This window comes from Rhynchophorus ferrugineus, unplaced genomic scaffold (assembly GCF_030347505.1).
Source record: "Rhynchophorus ferrugineus isolate W39M unplaced genomic scaffold, kcgeb_rfMv2 rfM8, whole genome shotgun sequence".
Taxonomy (NCBI): domain Eukaryota; kingdom Metazoa; phylum Arthropoda; class Insecta; order Coleoptera; family Curculionidae; genus Rhynchophorus; species Rhynchophorus ferrugineus.
Window position 1 is genome coordinate 33,709,474 of NW_027472587.1, and position 21,287 is coordinate 33,730,760.

A 21,287-nucleotide genomic window follows, 5' to 3' on the forward strand; every position below is an offset into this window, starting at 1 on the left:
AAAGTCGGATCGACTACGTTTGTGCAACTTATCGTACTACAGGTTGCATAGCGTGCTATCAGTTTTCCAGCGTCGTATGATTTGTTGAATGACTCTGGTTGTACAACAGGTTGTAGTACAGATTACATAGTGTGTGGGTAGTTTAAGGTTGCTTCTATGTTGACTCAACAAAGTCGAATCGACTACGTTTGTACAACTTGTCGTACTACAGATTGCATAGCGTGCTATCAGTTTTCCAGCGTCGTACGATTTGTTGAATGACTCTGGTTGTACAACAGGTTGTAGTACAGATTACATAGTGTGTGGGTAGTTTAAGGTTGCTTCTATGTTGACTCAACAAAGTCGAATCGACTACGTTTGTACAACTTGTCGTACTACAGATAGCATAGCGTGCTATCAGTTTTCCAGCGTCGTACGATTTGTTGAATGACTCTGGTTGTACAACAGGTTGTAGTACAGATTACATAGTGTGTGGGTAGTTTAAGGTTGCTTCTATGTTGACTCAACAAAGTCGAATCGACTACGTTTGTACAACTTGTCGTACTACAGGTTGCATAGCGTGCTATCAGTTTTCCAGCGTCGTATGATTTGTTGAATAACTCTGGTTGTACAACAGGTTGTAGTACAGATTACATAGTGTGTGGGTAGTTTAAGGTTGCTTCTATGTTGACTCAACAAAGTCGAATCGACTACGTTTGTACAACTTGTCGTACTACAGGTTGCATAGCGTGCTATCAGTTTTCCAGCGTCGTATGATTTGTTGAATGACTCTGGTTGTACAACAGGTTGTAGTACAGATTACATAGTGTGTGGGTAGTTTAAGGTTGCTTCTATGTTGACTCAACAAAGTCGAATCGACTACGTTTGTACAACTTGTCGTACTACAGGTTGCATAGCGTGCTATCAGTTTTCCAGCGTCGTATGATTTGTTGAATGACTCTGGTTGTACAACAGGTTGTAGTACAGATTACATAGTGTGTGGGTAGTTTAAGGTTGCTTCTATGTTGACTCAACAAAGTCGAATCGACTACGTTTGTACAACTTGTCGTACTACAGGTTGCATAGCGTGCTATCAGTTTTCCAGCGTCGTATGATTTGTTGAATGACTCTGGTTGTACAACAGGTTGTAGTACAGATTACATAGTGTGTGGGTAGTTTAAGGTTGCTTCTATGTTGACTCAACAAAGTCGAATCGACTACGTTTGTACAACTTGTCGTACTACAGGTTGCATAGCGTGCTATCAGTTTTCCAGCGTCGTATGATTTGTTGAATGACTCTGGTTGTACAACAGGTTGTAGTACAGATTACATAGTGTGTGGGTAGTTTAAGGTTGCTTCTATGTTGACTCAACAAAGTCGAATCGACTACGTTTGTACAACTTGTCGTACTACAGGTTGCATAGCGTGCTATCAGTTTTCCAGCGTCGTATGATTTGTTGAATGACTCTGGTTGTACAACAGGTTGTAGTACAGATTACATAGTGTGTGGGTAGTTTAAGGTTGCTTCTATGTTGACTCAACAAAGTCGAATCGACTACGTTTGTACAACTTGTCGTACTACAGATAGCATAGCGTGCTATTCGTTTTCCAGCGTCGTACGATTTGTTGAATGACTCTGGTTGTACAACAGGTTGTAGTACAGATTACATAGGGTGTGGGTAGTTTAAGGTTGCTTCTTTGTTGACTCAACAAAGTCGAATCGATTACGTTTGTACAACTTATCGTACTACAGGTTGCATAGCGTGCTGTCCGTTTTCCAGCGTCGTACAATTTGTTGAATGACTCGGGTTGTACAACACGTTGTAGTACAGATTAAATAGTGTGTGGGTCGTTTAACATTGGCTGTTTGTTGCCATAACAAACGTTGTTTAACTAAAACCACTGTAACTTTTAAAATAAACGCCAGAATGTCAGGACATTTTGAAATGGGTCATTTGCAAGTTCGGATTACTAGGTTAGGTTTAGGAAGATTACGTGGTGCTTCCATCTAGTTTAGGTGGCTATTCGGTGATAAGCTATTTGTTCTGTCCTAATTTTCTACGGTTTTAAAATTACAAAGTACTTACTCTACGATAGATACTTTGGGCTTAACATCTATGTTTGTTTTTAACGCGCACTGAGTTTTATTTATAACTTCATTGAATTATGTTAAATGGAATTATCTGGAAACTGGAGAACCTGAACATTAACGTACTTATGGAGCCTCTGTTCATGTCTACCATGGATCATCAACAATCCCTCGCAGTACCTTGTTTTGTAATGTTTGTAAGATATTTTTATTAATTTGGCTGATACAACACCATAAGTCCATATTAGTTTTAAGACTTGGGGCTTAAGGCGAAAGCTTACTACTGACAAGGCTGAATATCTACCCAATAACCAATATATATTTTTGGTATTTCAAATTTTTTTAACATGTGGCTTCCACCTGAAAATGTTTGGCAGTATTTCCATATGGGACTACTTGCTTCTTTATATAAACTTTTTTGTGCTTGATTCTTTTTCTGGTGAGATCAAAATGCTTTGATTTATTTTGATTCATGATTCCAATTGTGATTCCTAAATCAGCAAAGCTAACTCACGAAACAGCTTCATAGCGGCCAATATCACTATAAGGATAAAACCAATCAATCATTTAGGAAAATTATTTTGTTCCATTATTATTAATTTGGCTTCAGGAAACAACATTTCACGATTGATTAGGTTCACAGACAAAAACAGTCAAAAAGAAGTATAAGCTTTGGTTTTTGGACAATTTAACATCTTAATGGTTATCAGATCAGATCAGATTTTCTCATCATATTCAGAGAATTTATTTACCTCATAGTATATGAATATTTCAGGATTGAACAAAGTATAAATAAAATAAACTTGATAATCATACAATTTTTATTATACAGGCATCCAAACAATAATATGCAGTAGCTTAACACATCAGTCTTACATATACATATAATTTTAAGCAATATTTAACATACTTTAGCTTAATCAATATCTATAATTTCAAAACAGAACATAGCCTTTTCTATTATGACAATTAATTCGATACTTATCCGTTTAAGAAAATATATTTGCACAGAGTTATTTGTAGATATATATCAAGTTTACACATGAGCAGTATGAAATATAAAAGCGCAAAAATATGTTTCTCCTTAAAATACTAAACTCATTGGTCACTAAAATTCTAAAAGTACAAAACTTCATTTCAGTGTAATCAAAAACACCTTGTGATATGGCTAAAAATGGCGATTTTAGCAAAAATATACCGACAATAGTAAAAATTTGAAAATTCGTTTGTTGTTCTCTTTTTTTCGCTAATCTTGGAAAAATATTTATATCAAATGCTAACTACATGTTGGTCAGAATTCGTATTTTAAGATATGTGACTCTAAATGAAAAAACCACAAAACATATCAAGGTATAGTGTGACTCAAATGAAACATGTGAAAATCCCTCCAAGAATATTTCAATAGAAATATCTAAAAGGGTTCAACTATTGTATTATCATTAAAAAAAGTGTGTTGTTATTTGTAGTGATATTCGGCAAACCGTCATCTGATCGGTTTACACTAGCAAATATAACTTTCTTATTTTGTCTATATTTTTATTAGTCAAATACACATAATACGAATTACACAATTGTTTTGTTTTTGATTATCTACACCAATTTATCAAATATTTATAAGGTTGAATTGATGATTATTCACATTATCATATTGAAGATCTGATAAAACACAAACTTATCTCCGAATACGAACTATAAATATTACAGTTATAACATAAAAAAATATTACAAACAAAAATAAAGCAATTGAGAGTTTTAAATATTTTTTGGCTTCTTTTTTTTAAATTATTAACACAGCTGATTTGGACTTACAATTTGAGATCTCCGCTACTAAACCAAATAAATCTTCAGAGTTAAAATATAAAATATTCAGTTAAATACCTAAAGACATAAAAGTATTTTTTTGCGAATGTTCTTACAATAAGATGTTTTGAAGAGGTGGAGACGTTAGAATTACTTAACTGGAACTTTCTTTTTCTTTGGCATCTGCAAGAAAATTGGCATTAATGTCGGTAGTAGTAGTAACATAGTAAGGGTAGTAATCTTGGAGAATCATAGCTGGCGTTCTCATCTCAATCATAGTCATAGTTTTCGATTAATCATAGTTTTCGAGAGGTAGAACGAACTACAGCGAGAATTTTGGGTTTGACTGGTGAGATGTCTGTTTTGTAAGGTTGATAATGTTGTTGTTTATAGTTTATTTGTTCTTGTACTATTCATATTTTAATTATAAATAGTAGGTAGTAATGCATAAATCATCGATTTGTCCATTATGTGAGCATATCTCATCAAAATCACAGATTTTGAGTGTAATTGATCAGAAATTCAATTCATTCAACACATAAGAGTGTTTTAAAAGATGAAAGGTATTGAAAACTCCAGGAAAATTTTGAATAAATTCTTGTTGTTGGGCTGGTATAAAATTGAAAGAAAACGGAAATGAATATGAAATAGAATACATTAAAATACATACAAATGATTAATATAATGACTGGATGGTAATATATTTCCATTAAAATCAGATAAAAATACGATTGCAGTCAAACTAGCTGCTAAAATTCGATGCTGATATTGGATGCTATATTGCTATTGCTATATTGGATGAAATCCGAAATAATTTAAGCAGTGACGATTTGGAAAGGCTAGATTTATTGACAATGACTTTATCGAAGAAGAAGATTTTATGTTGATCACAATGAATAAAGGACAATATGAAATCTTAAAAAGATTATAGCCATAATTGTATATATTGGTGGATATATAAATAATTAGGTGGGTGCGCCTACATCTGACGTCCTCTGACGATGTATATATGGTTGCATAGCCGATTAGTAGTTTCCTGTAAATTATAATAAACGCCACGGCGCATGCTCGTACTAATGCCATCCGGACAGGATGAAGATCCCGCCATCTTGATTCATTCTGTGTTGGGGCTTTGACCGAAATGTTTGTCGAAATAAATAGAGAGTGACTCAGTTGAATCCAGTGTTTTAATGGCCCAAACACCTTCACCAAATCGATTCTACAGAATCAGTTCTAATAATATATAAAAAATACAATAATTTTCTCCCTTTCTTTTTACAATTAAATATGTTTATAAAAGGTTCTTCATATTATATTTATTATATTATAGAATTGTACCAAAAAATTTAAGTAAAATTAAACTTGATTTTCAAGGAACATTTTAGGTTAATTTATGAATTTAAGAATGTATGTATGTTCTTTCAACTTGAGAACTAAACATAATTTATTTATATTATATTCTTCAAATATATGTATATTTTGCAAAAACTGATAACGTTGCAAATTCAAATCCTTGTGCGCATGCCGTGATTCTCCAGAATTAGACTCTTGTCTTAGTTTCCGTTAATACACATTCTATTTTTTTTCTGTCTTACCAGCTTCCTCTGCAGCAGGTTCACCAGCACCGTTAGTTGCAGCTGCGGCTGGGGCTTCAGGCTTTTTCTCCTCCTTCTCCTTCTTTTCTTCTTTCTTTTCCTCCTCCTTCTCCTTTTTCTCTTCCTTCTTCTCCTCCTTTTTCTCATCGTTGTCTTTCTTTTCTTCAGACGATTGTTTCTTCTTGTCCTTGCCCTTGGCAGGAGTAGCGGGTTTTGGCTTGGGTTCCATGCTAGGATCTAGAATGATTTTACCAACGTTCTTGCGATCGTGCATCTTTTGCATGGCCTCAGCAACCTGCAAAAATATTTATTGATTAGTAGAAATGTCTTTAGTTCAACGCTCTAACGCTTACATCTTCTAACGCCCATGTGGAATCCAAAAGGGGTTTGATCTTGCCCTCCTGGAAAAGCTGGAAGACTTTATCGACGGTCCGTTTGACATGACCAGCGCCATTTTGCAGGTACATGAAATGACGTAGGTTGAATCCAGCCAGGCTCTTATTCTCGTCGAATAATTTAAGCGGAGAAACTTTGTCTACTTGCCACCACTACAAATACAATCAAAGGTTAAGGTACTAACGTTAAGATGGTAAAGTAGGTTTATACACTATAGGTCATAGATAGTGAAACAAATACGTTTTCTTTTTTTTAACTGATGCAGCTATACTACATGTTAAAAATTCAGACTCTCAAAAATAAGAAAAGTTAACAAACCTGTGCGTTACGCTGTTTTTTTTTGTTGATATACGTATAACAAAAGCTGTTTCATTAAAATTATCGTAACGTTTAAAATAAATGACGACTTTTCATAAAATTTAGCAGGTGGCGTCATCTATATGTCAGATCTGGGACTTACAGTGATACAATCAGATGACAGCATGGGTATGAAGTCCCAAAAAAAAAGTTTTATTCTAAATAAGTAGAGTCTTAAAGTTTTTATATCAAGTATAATATTAAAGATAACTTGGTTTTGTTTTCAAAATATTAAATTTAGTTTTGGAATTTAGTCTTTCAATTGCTGACTTTTTACTCTGGCCAGAATAAATTGATTGATTGGACCGTTACTGCATCTATTTAATCGTAATTATTTATAATACAATAAAAATAATAAAGAATTAATATATAATTACTCGGAAATCTATACATAAAAGATACGTTATCCATTTAAGTTAATTATAATTAATCTGATTTTAAGCTTTTTTGGTTTCCCATTCTGGCTAAATCTTTCCTCTTGTAAATTAAATAAAATTATAATACCGGGGAATAAACCGAAATCCATTATATGTAAATTGACTTACGCATCTGGCTGCGCTGAAGAATCCCTTGGTTTCACCGGTAACAACGTTGGATGTTCCATATAGGAGATATTTTCCCATGGGCTTAAGTAAGTTATAGCCTTTATTGCATTCCTCTCCGCAGAGACAGTCCAGGACGATGTCAACTCCTTCAGGAGAAATCTGAAATACATTTTTCATTGAGTTACTTGAAGATATATTATGTTGAGAGAATACTTTTTTATGAAATAATTAGCCTTGAGTACAAATTAGGTTGGTACATTTTAAAAAGATGGCGTTGTGTGTCTTAATGACACCGGATGTCAGTAGTTTCAAAGAGGTTACACACCTGTCAATAATATTTAGATTGTATTCTAACAATTCTTACTAAACCCCATTTTTAATGTTTTAAATATGTTAAATATTATATGCTAATTTTGAGTATAATTTATTTCAGTCTATTTGAAAAAGATGGCTCTGGCTTAAATGAATGTTGCATAGTGAGAGCTGATATCAGTGGTCTCAAAAAGTTAGACATCTGTCAATAATATTTAGCTTGTATTTTAAAGTTTCATATCAAAACTCTAAACAGTTTTTTTACTGTAATGAATATGTTAAATATTAGGTGCTAATTTTAAGTGTCATTTATTTCAGTCTATTTGAAAAAGATGGCTCGGGCTTAAATGAATGTTGCATAGTGAGAGCTGATATCAGTGGTCTCAAAAAGTTAGACATCTGTCAATAATATTTAGCTTGTATTTTAAAGTTTCATATCAAAACTCTAAACAGTTTTTTTACTGTAATGAATATTTTAAATATTGTCTTAACTATGCATTACAAGGGGAGGTTTTAGTTTCTAATTTTAATTGAAATTATCGATGTTGGTAAAAATTTTGGTGTTTGGCTTTGAATAGTTTTGTCGGTCCAAGAGTGCTGGTTTTAATGTTGGAAACAAAAGAAAAACTTTGCTCTGGATAAACGAAAAAGGGACTTAGCGATTCATTGTGCAATAATAGTCAAGGCAATTAAGTGAATAATGAGCTAAACAGAGAGACTATAGATTGTATTCTGCAGGGTTATTAGACATTATTATTGAGATCAACAGCAATGTCAAAGAATAAATATTTAATGTTTGAAGGTCATGTTGAGTAATTTATGGAATCAAAAGAGTAGTATATCAAAAAAGTATAGTTGATTCGTGTGGGTTGTGTATTTGTTGAGAAAAATAGAGAAAGAAATACAAAATGCAAACAAAGACATCACATGAAAGTTAGTCTTTGCTTGGTAATCCTTGGTTTAATGCCGTAATAGTTCTAAAACATTATTTGGAGTTCAAAATAGTTATTTTTTCATATACACTGTATTCATCGAATAGTTCTGTATTCGAAGTAGAATAAATGCTTGAGAGGCAGGAAGAAATATTGCTCCGCAATGATTTTTATTAAGGGAATATTCTGATCTAGAATCTTTGAATGAAGACATTTTCGCAATTTTGAAATAAAATTCAATTTTGAAGTAGAAAAAGGACCAGTGTATTAGGGGTTGTGGATTAACCAAATTACGAATTAACCGAGTTACGCTGCCTGGGGCTTTATTTTAAACTTTAAACGCCTTTTTCTCCAAACTACTTTTGTTCGACCTGATATTTCAAGTTCTACTTAAACATTTGCTGGTAATTTAGTGGAAATCGTCTTTATATTTTTTTATTTAAAACAATTGTTAAAGACTCCGAAAAGTAAAAAAAGGGGCAATTTTATTTCAAAACGTTGCTATATTTTAGAACTATTTTCTTTCCAAATCTCACACCATAGTGACGTTTTAACTAATCAAGATTTTTTTGTATATTTTATATCAGGATTGAAAATATGCCGAGAGAACTGCATGCTACTTTATTTTTAACACTTCACTAGATATAACGGAATTTATTTTTTAAATATTCTTGGAACATTTATAGACACTTTGTAAATTCAGGGAATAGCCAGTCAGGAAATAACGTACTAAGATCGAATCTTCTTGGAACAAAGTGTAATATAAAATAATAGGATAGTGTTCGAGAAAAACAATAAGTGAAAGTTTGAAATTTCTAAAGAAATATAGCTCTGTGGAGGCAACTATAAATAAAAAAAATTGTACTAAAAAAATTTCGAATTCTACTTTTGTTATTTTTACTTATTCTATTCTGTTCATTCACTTTGTTCTGAAATAAAGGCAACTATAGCCTGAAATAAAAGTAATTTTAATATTTTTGTTACCAATCTAGGACTATCTTAAGACAAAATTAGCCTTTATCATATTAATAGTAGTATCATATTAATCAAAACAGTTGATTTACTCTTATGTTAGATATAAATTTACAGTTGAACAAATTAAATAAGAATGTAGGAGTTTAGTTGAGAGACTATTCACTATTCCGACCGAATATGTTAATTCTTTAAATATGTTGAACTTATAAGAGATCAATTGAAAAGTCCCCGGCCTACCATAGTAAAACACATGTTCTTTGGCAAAATTAGTTTTCCTTATTCAACATAATTCCCTTCAAGGCTGATACACTGATTATAGCGACCTTTAAACTTTTCAATACCATTTTTGTAGTGCGATTTGTCCTTTGCTTCAAAATAGGCCCCAGTTTCGGCGATCACCTCTTCATTCGACGAAAATTTCTTTTGAGATTTGAGAACAGAAAATAGTCGCTGGGGGCTAGATCTGGAGAATACAGTGGATGAGGAAGCAATTTGAAGCCCAATTCATAGATTTTTGTCATCGTTTTCACTGACTTGTGACACGATGGATTGTCTTGGTGAAGCAGCACTTCCTTTTTCTTCAAATGCTGCCGTTTCTCGACGATTTCGTCCCTCAAACGGTCCAATAACGCTATGTAATAGTCGTTGTTGATGGTCCTTTCCCACGCTTTGGAGTGGGTTCATCGTGTGCAGTCCACTCGGATGGCTGTCGATTGAACTTCGGAGTGAAATGATGGAGCCATGTTTTATCCATTGTCACATATCGACGCAAAAACTCGGGTTTACTACGCTTGATCATCTTCAAATACTGCTCAAAATCATCAACTAGTCGTTGTTTTTGGTCAAAAGTGAGTTTGCGCGGTAACCACTTTGTACAGAGCTTTCTCATACCCAAATATTTGTGAATGATAGTTGTGCACGTTCGGTTGATATCTTTAGAGTGTCTGATATTTCATTCATTTTCAATTTACGATAATTTAAAATCATTTTGTTGATTTTTTAAATATTTTCACGTTCACCGTCTTGGGTGCTCATTTCACCACGTCTAAACTTAGCATACCAATCCTTATGGTTGATTTTCTTGGAGCAGTGTCCGGAAACTCGGCATCAAGCCAAGTTTTTGCTTCAACTGTATTTTTTCTACTAAAACTAGTTTTAACTTTTACTATTTTTTAACTAAAAAACATATGGATTTAATTCTAATAGCGCCATCTATGTGTCAGGCCGGGGACTTTCCAATTAACCTGTTAATATGCAGATTTGTTGGAAGTAACAGAATAAACCATTTCCAATCCTTGAAAAATATGGGAATTATCTAAAAGCTTGAATATTTTGTGCGGTACAAACTGAATCCAAGAGAGTCACAAGGCGTTTGGTCACGTGTAAAATGCTACTTCAACGGCAAACTTGAAAAGGTCTTTAGCATTGTATTGTTATTGGCGATGAAAAATGGATCCATTACGATAACTGAAAGTGAAAAAATGATGGGGAACGCCTGGTCATGCATCAATATGAATGGCAAATCTAATGCTCTGTATTTGGTGGGACCAGCTTGGTATGGTATAGTACGAGCTGCTAAAACTTAATGAAACCATCAATGGTGATAAACATCGACTAGAATTGATACGTTCGAGCTGCACACATAGCAATGTTATACTTCAGCAACGACAACGCCCAACCACATATTGAAAAACCGGTAAAAAAGTACTTGGAAACATTAAAATAGGAAGTGCTACCCCGCGCGCCATATTCTTAAAACCTTGCTCCTTCTGATTAGTCGTGACCTGTCCGAACAGCACTTCACTACTTATGAAGACAACAAAGGATGGGTCAGTTCGTGGATATCCTCAAAAGATACATCGTTATTTCGAGATGGAACATGTAAATTGCCCGAAAGATGGGGAAAAGTAGCAGCTATTGATGGACAATCCTTTGAATAAAATACATTGTACTGATTTTTCACAATAAAGCTTTAAATTAAATAAATAATTTAAAAGTAATTTATAGGCTTATATAATAAAGAATATAGATTTAGATATATTATATAAATGACGGTATTTATAAATACGTTACCTTCCGGATTTCGCTAACATAATCGGAACCTTTCTCTAGCAGATGATCGACTGGGGCATTGGCTTCTTTTAAAGCTTCGTGTTTTCCTTTTGAGCAGATTCCAAAAATAGTTACGTCTTTGACAGTTTTGGCTAGTTGAACCACCGCTTGTCCCTAAAACAATTGATTGTATTTAGTATGGTTGATAGCAGTTAATCACAATAGTTAAGATAATTAGAATATTTTTTTTACCAATTAATATATAAAGAAGATATATATTAGAAAATACTTATATATTAGGAAATAATTAGGATTTATTCAAATCAAACAATCAATTCTTCCAATATTAGCGTTTGTATATATTGAATAACTTAATAATGATAAATAGAAAACTTATTCTTTGTAGAGAAGTGTCAAAACCATCGAATCAGTTAGGTTAGGTTGGCCGTTCAAGTAATTTGATTGGTCAATTTAAATCTCCATTTATTCTTCGCGTTTTTACCAATAATATCACTATTGCTACGGTAATTTTACTATATGCAAGTAGTAAAACTTTTCGCAATGTTGCCGTATTCACTTAGAATTTTGGTTCACAGCATTTGTTGGTTTGTAACCTCTAATTATTATCACTAATGTTTTGAAGAATTTTGTAGATATTTGACAATATTATCTACCATTCTGATTCTAAAACTAATTTACAAATTGCGACAGGCAATACATTAAACATCTGACGAAGATGACGTGTGTATAAAAAACTTTGAATAGACTATATACGAGATGTACCTTATCTTTATATTTTAGATTATTTATTTGCCATAAATTAGCACTTTATTTAAATAAAACCCCTATGAGATAGTTATAAGTTTTTTGTTGATCTATAATTAGAGAATGTAAAAAAAATATATTTGAGTATATGTAATTAACAGTTTTTTTATTATTATTTAATTATTACAGTCTCTGGTGAAATAATGTTTATACATGTTACTGTTGTATTTTTTATTATATGCACCTCACTACACAACACTACACGAGATAAGATGGTTTGATTCTTTGGAGTCTGTATCCTGTTCTGGTGGTATCCAAGAGCTGCAATACTTCAATATTCTCATGGAGAATGGAGTCTTTCCTCATGCCCCCCTGCAGTTCTCTTAGTTTCTTGACTGACTGTGGGCATCTGAAGGTCTCGATGTAGGTAATCAGTCCTATAGTATTTGGGTGCGTCCACAATACTTGTCAGGACTTTGTTCTAAAAAAATTATATTGTATTTATGTTATTCTTTGCAGAACATCCCCATAATTGAACTCCGTGTGTCCATATAGGTTCCAGCATTTGCTTATATAACAGCAATTTATTATGTATTGATAATTGTGATTTTCTTCCAATTAGCCAGTAAATTTTCCTATATTTCAATTCCATTTCTTTTCTTTTTTTCTTTATAAATTCCTTCCAGAGAAGTTTCGCATCAATATTCATTCCGATATATTTAGCGTTGTTAATATATGGAATGAGAGTATTATTTAATGTTATTGGTGCTTGTACGGACTGTTTATAGGTGAACTGCATATGTACAGATTAACTTTCATTAATGTAATTAATAGTGATATAAAATAAGACCCATATCTTTCAATGTCTAATTGATCGAGCTATAATTAGTAACAAGTAAAATTATATAAATTAAATCAGAACTAATTTATAGTATTTCCTCGATTTACATATGGAATTTGATTTAGAAAATATTGTAAGTAACGTCTAGAATTGATTTTAAAATAAATACGCATTTATTATTCGTTATTGTTGCAAATCAACGTCGTGTACGCACTCTATAAATCCTTAAATGATCTCTAAGTATCTGGGCACCCTAACCAGTTAACTCGCAATATTAGGGCGCTTTAGCCGTTGCGTAAAAGTTTGTAGACATGTCGGCGCCAACTATTACGTCATCTGGCATGACTAAGTGGACTTTCCTTTGTCTAAATTATTCAGTCGGGAAGGGTTTTGACGCCGGGGTGGGTTCGATAACTTGATATCGATCTACACGAGTTCCTTTGGTAGTAAATTTTATTAGTTCTCCCGGCCTTTACGGCTCATTCGTCGATAAAAAAGCAATGAGTCAAGGTTTGTCCTTTTTTCCGGGTGAAAGTTTATTTTATTCATTTGGACAATATCTTATCGCTACAGGGTCAATGCGAGTTGATATATCGGGTAGTATAAATAATCATTTTGAGGGCGAAGACAATAAAATTAAGTGGGGAATAGATGTAGTATTTTTTAAAAAATATTTTCTATATATTAAAAGTCTTCTTTTACCAACTATGGGTTTATCTGGACTGGGCCTAAAGTTTAACGTGGGCTTCGAACCACGCTCCCCAGCATTAAGCCTACCGACTGGCGAGTGACCAACTTTAGAAATCATCCCAGAAGACCTTACCAGATTCTTATACAGCCTGATTACTGGCGTGACTGAGATCATTTCCCTTGTCGGATTTTACACTCTTGCCTATGCCGACCATGCCCTAGCAGGATTCGAACACGCGGCTATCACAACAGTAGAAGGACCGTCCTATCGTCTTTACCACTGCGCCACCAAGCAGGCTAGATGTAACTGAGAATATATAAAGAATTTTTTGATAAGTTTTGTGGATTACTTTTCTAATTAATTAATTAATTGTAGATGTATTATATGTTTTTTAAATTCGATTTATTATGTTATATTTTATGTATTTTTATTGTAATTGTTGAATTAAATAATTTCTTTTTAAATATAATGTTAGTTTATATACAAAAATACAAACATTATTAAAATATTGGTACAAAAATACTATAGTGTTCTTATGATTAAATGAACTATTAATTATTAATTTTAATTCAATTTTTAATTGATTAATTTTAATGTATTATTAATTTTACTGATATAAAACATATTTTGTACCCCTTAGTGATTTAGATGTGTTATGTTTATTAGTGTCTGTTCTCTCTAGCTCCGTGTATACATTTTTTCAATTTTTTTCTGCCTTTGGTCAGTCTTATTGCTTCAGTTGAGGTTTTCCTCTCTTCTGAAGTATTTCTCCGATAGATTCAGCGTAGGTTCGCTTAAGTAGCCTTCTGATATTTCTCCTCTCGGTCCTTGCTTCGTATATTCTCTTTACCTTGCTTTCTATGTACTCTTCCATTGATTTAATATGGATATCTTCTCTTATGTCTATATTTCTCATCCTGTTCATCTTTGTTACATCTCTGAGTCTTCATACCCATGACTCGCAACTGGATGTCAGGGTTGGTCTGTAAATTGCTTTGTAGATTTCCATTTTAGATTTGCTTGGTATTTCCTTCTTATTAATGAATTTGCTATTTATAGCGAAGTACTTATTTACGGTTTTTTCCAATAATGACATTCATTTTCATCTCCTGTTTTCCATTACTTTCGATTTATATACCCTCATAATTAAAATTATTTACTTCTTCTATTTTTACATCCTCAATTTGTATATTTATTGCTCCTGCCGCTCCCATTATCATGACATTCTTTTTACTTTCATTTATTATCATTCCATATTCTTTTAGCATCATATCCCATCTGTTTAAGATTTATAGCAACATCTGCAAAAGTTTCTACTGACATTTTCCTTCTTTCTATATATTTATACTATATATATAGTGCCGTTTTGTCTATTTGACATTTCTATATTATTTAATTCATTAATATTATGAACAGAGTTGGGCTTAAAATTCAGTCTTGCCCTAGTTCTGCTTGGGTTTTGAAGGTTTTTGATTTCATATTGCCTTGGTATTTATCCTTTATATTTCTTGAATTATTCTTACAATTTTATTACCTACACTTTTACGTTCTAATATAACCCATAGTGTTTCACAATATTAACTAAATGTAATGCAGTATAGGTTTTTTATATTGATTTATTATATTTTATATATTTTTATTAATATAAGGTACTTTTTCCAAATATAATATTAATATTTGTAAAATACAAATATTACTGAAAATATTAGTAATAAAACACTATAATATCTCTATTATTAATCATTAATAATTTAACTATAAAATGTTAAATGTTATATTGTTTTAGTCACGTCAACTTCTTGGGTTTTTTAGTGACTGGACTTACAGCTTAATGTGGGCTCCGAACCACGGACCTCGGACTATCACAAATATTAAACAATCACAAACATAGATTTTACAATCATGCCCCAGAAGGATTCGAACTCCCGACTATCACAACAGAAGGTGGACCGTCCTGTCGCCTTTATCACTACGCCAGCAAGCCAGCTAATCTAACTACACGTTTGTTACTTAAATATTTTAATATAATTTTACTGATACATCATTATTGGATAACATAATAAAAATTAAGAGAGTTTTTAGTATGTGATTTATCCTACAGATTGATTTTAATTGCAGTGTACATTTTTTTCATATTAATTAATTATATTATATTTATTTTTATTCAGTTTTATTCCACCCTGAGAAGGAAATTATTGTCTGATTCTAAAACGAATTTAGAAATTGCAGCTGGCAATATATTAAGCATCTTGATGACATAATTACAAAAACACTATAGTGTTTGTATTTTTGTTTCAACGATTGGTACAAAGATAAACGTTATCTTAACAAATTTGTACATATATATATATATATATATATATATATATATATATATATATATATATTTGAAAATAAGAAAAAATTTCATTTTCAATTGCTTTGTCAACCACCGTATAGTCCAGATTTTGCACCGAGTGATTACCGGTTGTGTACAGGCATCAATACCATGCTGCAAGAAAAGAGATTTGGCACAAATTTAGTTTAGTATCAAAACTTTAATAGATACAAAAACATAAAGTAAAATCTGTTTAATTTATTAGTTAAATTCAACGTTATAATCTTATTTTTTTCACTGGGATTTATATGAGTTCTAATCTGCTGCTCAATTAAGATTCTTGGCATTAAATCTAATGACTTAGACAAGTATCAACGTTCATATAATAGCAAAAAATATCCATTGTTATTTAGCCTGGTTACTAACCTTTTGCTTGACGAATTTTACATTATTATCTATCTAAACACTAAACATACACAACGGACACTAGACAATCACAAAAATAAACTAAAAACATTCTTGCTTTTGTCTCTTGTCTCTGTAAAATTTAACAAAATAAATTAATACAAAATAATGTAAAATACATCAAATTCAACAATACAAATTAGAAACTTTCACTTTGCTATTCAATAAGTAATTTTAACAAAAAAAAAGGTTCGATATACTTGTTTAGACTTTGACACCGTCTCATAAATCTTATTGGCCGAATAGGCTCGAATAAGTCCCGCACAATCTCCATTTTCAATTATTGACACTCAATTACAATATGAACTGGGACTTAATTCATTTCGTAGTAATTAAACGTAACCCATGTAATCATATTAGCCAACTTAAATTAGTTTAGGCTAATTCAACTGCTTTAAATCGAATTTTCTCGTTGGGAGATAATTAAATAATGAATATTTTCACTGTTCTCCTTTTATTTACTAAATATTCAAGAAAGATATTTTGTAACGTGTATCTTAACATTAGCAGATTTAACTTACAAAAGTTTTTTTTGATAGAGTGTAAAGAAAATACTTTGTTTCTGTTTTATCAAACCCTCAAGAATTGAATTAAGGCCAGTAAGAGAGAGATCATCAAGTACAGACTTAATTGAAGGTATCTAAGGAAGGAATATAATGAATATTTTCACTGTTCTCCTTTTATTTACAAATATTCAAGAAAGATATTTTGTAACGTGTATCTTAACATTAGCAGATTTGACTTACGAAAGTTTTTTTTGAGAGAATGTAAAGAAAATACTTTGTTTCTGTTTTATCAAACGCTCAAGAATTGAATTAAGGCCAGTAAGAGAGAGATCATCAAGTACAGACTTAATTGAAGGTATCTAAGGAAGGAATATAATGAATATTTTCACTGTTCTCCTTTTATTTACAAATATTCAAGAAAGATATTTTGTAACGTGTATCTTAACATTAGCAGATTTGACTTACGAAAGTTTTTTTTGATAGAATGTAAAGAAAATACTTTGTTTCTGTTTTATCAAACGCTCAAGAATTGAATTAAGGCCAGTAAGAGAGAGATCATCAAGTACAGACTTAATTGAAGGTATCTAAGGAAGGAATATAATGAATATTTTCACTGTTCTCCTTTTAATTACTAAATATTCAAGAAAGATATTTTGTAACGTGTATCTTAACATTAGCAGATTTGACTTACGAAAGTTTTTTTTGATAGAGTGTAAAGAAAATACTTTGTTTCTGTTTTATCAAACGCTCAAGAATTGAATTAAGGCCAGTAAGAGAGAGATCATTAAGTACAGACTTAATTGAAGGTATCTAAGGAAGGAGATTAATGTTTAATGTTTAGTTTAACTTTCAAAAACTTCAGAAAATATTAGCAAAGTAATGGACTTTAGAGTTGAATGAAGAAGGGTTATCCAACGATAAAATAATCTAATGCAAGATACTACATTGATCAATTATAACAAAATAATATTCCACTGCATAGGTCTTCCAAGACGAACCAAATGATCCCCTGTGTATTCGGAATAACTGGACATTTGGTAACCGTGCCATTTGAGCAACGTAGAGCGGTGAATTCTGAATGGGCCTCAATTATTTGTCAACCAAAAATGCTTTGTGAAATACGAAAAAAGAAGCGGTAACAAAGGATCATTCTTCATCATGACGGTCGCATCACCTTCATCAAGCTCTGACATACTGGTTCAGATACAAAAATATATTATCATGGAGAATATTTAAAGAAAAATTATAAAGTCTTTTTACGTTTAAGCTCAAAATATAAATAGCAATCTTAGTACCTCTGCGATATTTGTTACAGAAGAGAGTAGAGCAAGAGCAAGAAAGTACCAATGTAAGAACCATCATAATTAATACATCATAAATTTTAGTCTAAGAAATATTTTAAAATACTGGAACAAAATCCTGAAATAACACGCAATGACTCCTCCGATTATATCGACGTATTCTTAAATTCTGATACATCATTATACGAAATTTTGGACGAGAGAGGGCAACAGCTTTATATTTTTAGTAGCCGACGGACAAAACAACAGGGGAGGGGATATTTCCTGTATGTAATTTATAAGATCTGAAAATCAGGAGGGATGAATCATTGACGGTTGATATACAAGCAATTTATTTCTAAATGATGATGCGTCATTTCAGAATATTCTAAATGAAGAGGGCAAAAACACGACATGTAATCAGTTCTTATGAAGTAATGATAATTACTAAATATCACACGACATGCTTGGTCAATCTTTATAACAGATTAGTAATATTAACAGAAGTTGAATTATATTACTACTATTATTATATTCCAATAAAACAGCCAATGCACGTCATAGGTAAAGTCAAATGTACTGCCAAATGCAGTTTGTAAAAATTCGTTTAAAATCCGGAGCACATTTTTCCTTCTCATTTTACTAATTAACAAGGTTATGCTGTATAAGTCAATCCTTAGACCCATTTGGACCTATACCATTGAACTGTGGGGTATTACTAGCAAATATAATATAATTATCCCCATAGGTTCCAGAACAATGTGTTGCTAGTCATCACTGATGTCCCATATTACGTCTACAACAAACTGATTCAGCGCGATATCCTCTTAGAACCCATAACGAGTGTGATTTAAAGTGTTATTGCGAAGTATTCTGAAAGACTATTAGTGCATCCCAATGCACTCGCCAAACAGTTAAATATGCGCGATGACAGGGTAGTGTGTAGGATCAAAGGCAAACTACCCTACGAACTGATTAATAGACCCATAGAGTGAGATATAATAATCTATAGAATAAGTTAGAATAATCTTTAGAATAAGTTAGGACAGACTTTAGAATAAGTTAGAGTAGTATCTAGAATAAGATTTAGATTATAGAACTTTTGTTATTGTGAAAAAAATGGGTAAAAAGGAATTTCGCCTGTTGATAAAATATTGCTTTTTGAAGGGAAAAAATACAGTTCAAGCAAAAACTTGGCTTGATGTCGAGTTTTCGAACACTGCCCCAGGAAAATGTACCATTAAAGATTGATATGTCAAGTTTAGACGTGGTGAAATGAGCACCGAAAACGGTGAACGCAGTGGACTCCCAAAATAGGTTGTTACCGACGAAAACATTTAAAAAATCCACAAAATGATTTTGAATGACTGTAAATTGAAATAGAATGAAATAGCAGACACTCTAAAGATCACAACAGAACGTGTATATCATATCATTCACGAATATTTGGGATTTGGGTATAAGAATATATATATATATATATATATATATATATATATATATATATATATAATAGCTAACTCTTCCGGTGTAGCAAAACTTGGCACTTGACGACAAAAGCAATAAAACTTTCCCTCCACCCTTCCAGCCAGATACGCGGTCTTTCACCCCCGACAGTCTGGCTGGGACGAAGGGGGGCAACAGGTAGTGCGGCGCCACGGGTGCTGCCCAATGGGCGTCGCGGGGTCGCAGCGACGACGAGGCGGGGGCAGGGAGGCGGAGGGTGAGGATTCCAGACGACGATCGATTCGGGCGAGAGTGATTTCGGCAATGGACTTGGCAATCGCATACCCGATCGTCCGAAAGTGAGAATGAAATATCTCTCTGGTACGGAAAAATGGATCGTATTGTCATTCTTATAATTAGCAGGTCGTAATTACGGAATACGCCGACTAAAATGATTTATGGATATGGCCGAGCTCTTCCCAACTTTGGTTAAAGATTCGTGGACAATTTGTATTGCGATAGGTGTCAGGAGAATATTGTGTTTTACAAATATATTTCTATCGTGCATGTATTTGTGCAAAAGTAGGTAAGTGGTAGTCAACAAAATCTACAAATGGACGAAATATTGGAAAATTCAACTTAATAGCTCCAAATCTGTTCATGTTAATTATGCATTGCGGCGAAATAATAAAAACTTAATTATATCACTCAAGGGATGCCCGATTCCTCAAGCAGAATCAGCTAAATACCTTGGAATCCATCTTGACGGTAGATTAAATTGGAAACATCACTTTAGACAAAAATGGAAACACATTAGAACCAAAATAAAACAACTATACTGGTTAGTCGGACGATACTCTCAACTTGATCTAAAATCAAAGAGGTTGATCTATAATACAATTATAAAGCCAATTTGGACCTATGGGGTGCAAATATGGGGTTTCACTAAAAATTCAAATCATCTAGTCATACAACGCTGTCAAAACAAGGTTCTTCGATTGATCACCAGTGTTTATCGCTATGCAACCAACGAATAATTGTACGATGACCTGGAAATCAAATGGATTTGCGAAGTCATCCAAGAATTCGCCTGGAAACACCAAAGAAGATTACAAAATCATACTAACGTGGAAGCAATACAACTGCTGGACAGCGCGCAGGATGTCAGGAGATCGAAGCGAACAAAACCATACGAATTTATATAAAATGTATACCTTTAGTGTAAACTATAGCTATAAGTTATTATAATTTTATAATTGAAGAATACATATTGATGTATTTTCTCGCACTCGTCTTGCTTGTGAATTAATCCAAGTACATAGGAAAAGTAGTAATAGATTAATTGTAAATTAAGATTGTAATAAGCATATCTAATAAAGATGCTATAAAAATGTATTTGTGCAAGTATCAATGCAAACAACTGCTAAATAACCTAACCTAAACTGTTAATTTCTATGGTTTAAACATTTCCTTACTCAAAGAAATATTTGCTAAGTTGAGATATCCATTATATACAAACACTGATCACGGAAGGCTTAAAATTGCATTTTCCATAGTCACTATTTACATTTTTTCCTTGATTTGAAGAAATCTGCTGTGGAAATCGCTATTGGTTTTACAATTTAAAAGTGGTGATTTTTACGTCAATAACAAAGAATGGTCTGGATGTCCAAAACACTTCGAAGATAGTGAATATCGAGACTTATTGTACGAAAACTCAACCTCAAACTCTTATAGTACTTTGAGAAAGCTTAATAGTTAATAATTCATCTGTTTCCAGACTTTTACATTCGATGGGAAAGATCCAAAATGAAGGAAAATGGCTAAAACAAGAATTTATTGGAAATGCTACTATTGGTTTTATAATTTAAAAGTAGCGGTTTTGACGTCAATAACAAAGAACGGTTTGGACGATTAAAACACTTCGAAGATAGTGAATATCGA

At 32.5% G+C, this 21,287-nt stretch overlaps 1 protein-coding gene across 2 annotated transcripts in view; it reads right to left on the reverse strand.

Annotated features, from left to right (window-relative positions):
- Window positions 1–2,875: 2,875 nt before the first annotated feature.
- The window catches only part of LOC143201124 (synaptic vesicle membrane protein VAT-1 homolog-like), a 100,569-nt gene continuing 82,157 nt past the window's right edge, over window positions 2,876–21,287 (reverse strand). Inside the window, exons 4-8 of one of the 2 annotated variants that reach the window (XR_013006885.1) lie at window positions 11,054–11,206; window positions 6,762–6,920; window positions 5,817–6,011; window positions 5,110–5,758; window positions 2,876–4,817 (exon numbers count right to left, since the gene is read on the reverse strand). Coding sequence is in view for 1 of the 2 variants with exons in the window: in XM_076411979.1 (XP_076268094.1) it covers window positions 4,023–4,051; window positions 5,464–5,758; window positions 5,817–6,011; window positions 6,762–6,920; window positions 11,054–11,206 (831 nt within the window). In the remaining variant the exon portion in view is untranslated. The remainder of the gene's footprint in view (window positions 4,818–5,109; window positions 5,759–5,816; window positions 6,012–6,761; window positions 6,921–11,053; window positions 11,207–21,287) is intronic. The other variant, XM_076411979.1, reaches the window with a different exon arrangement.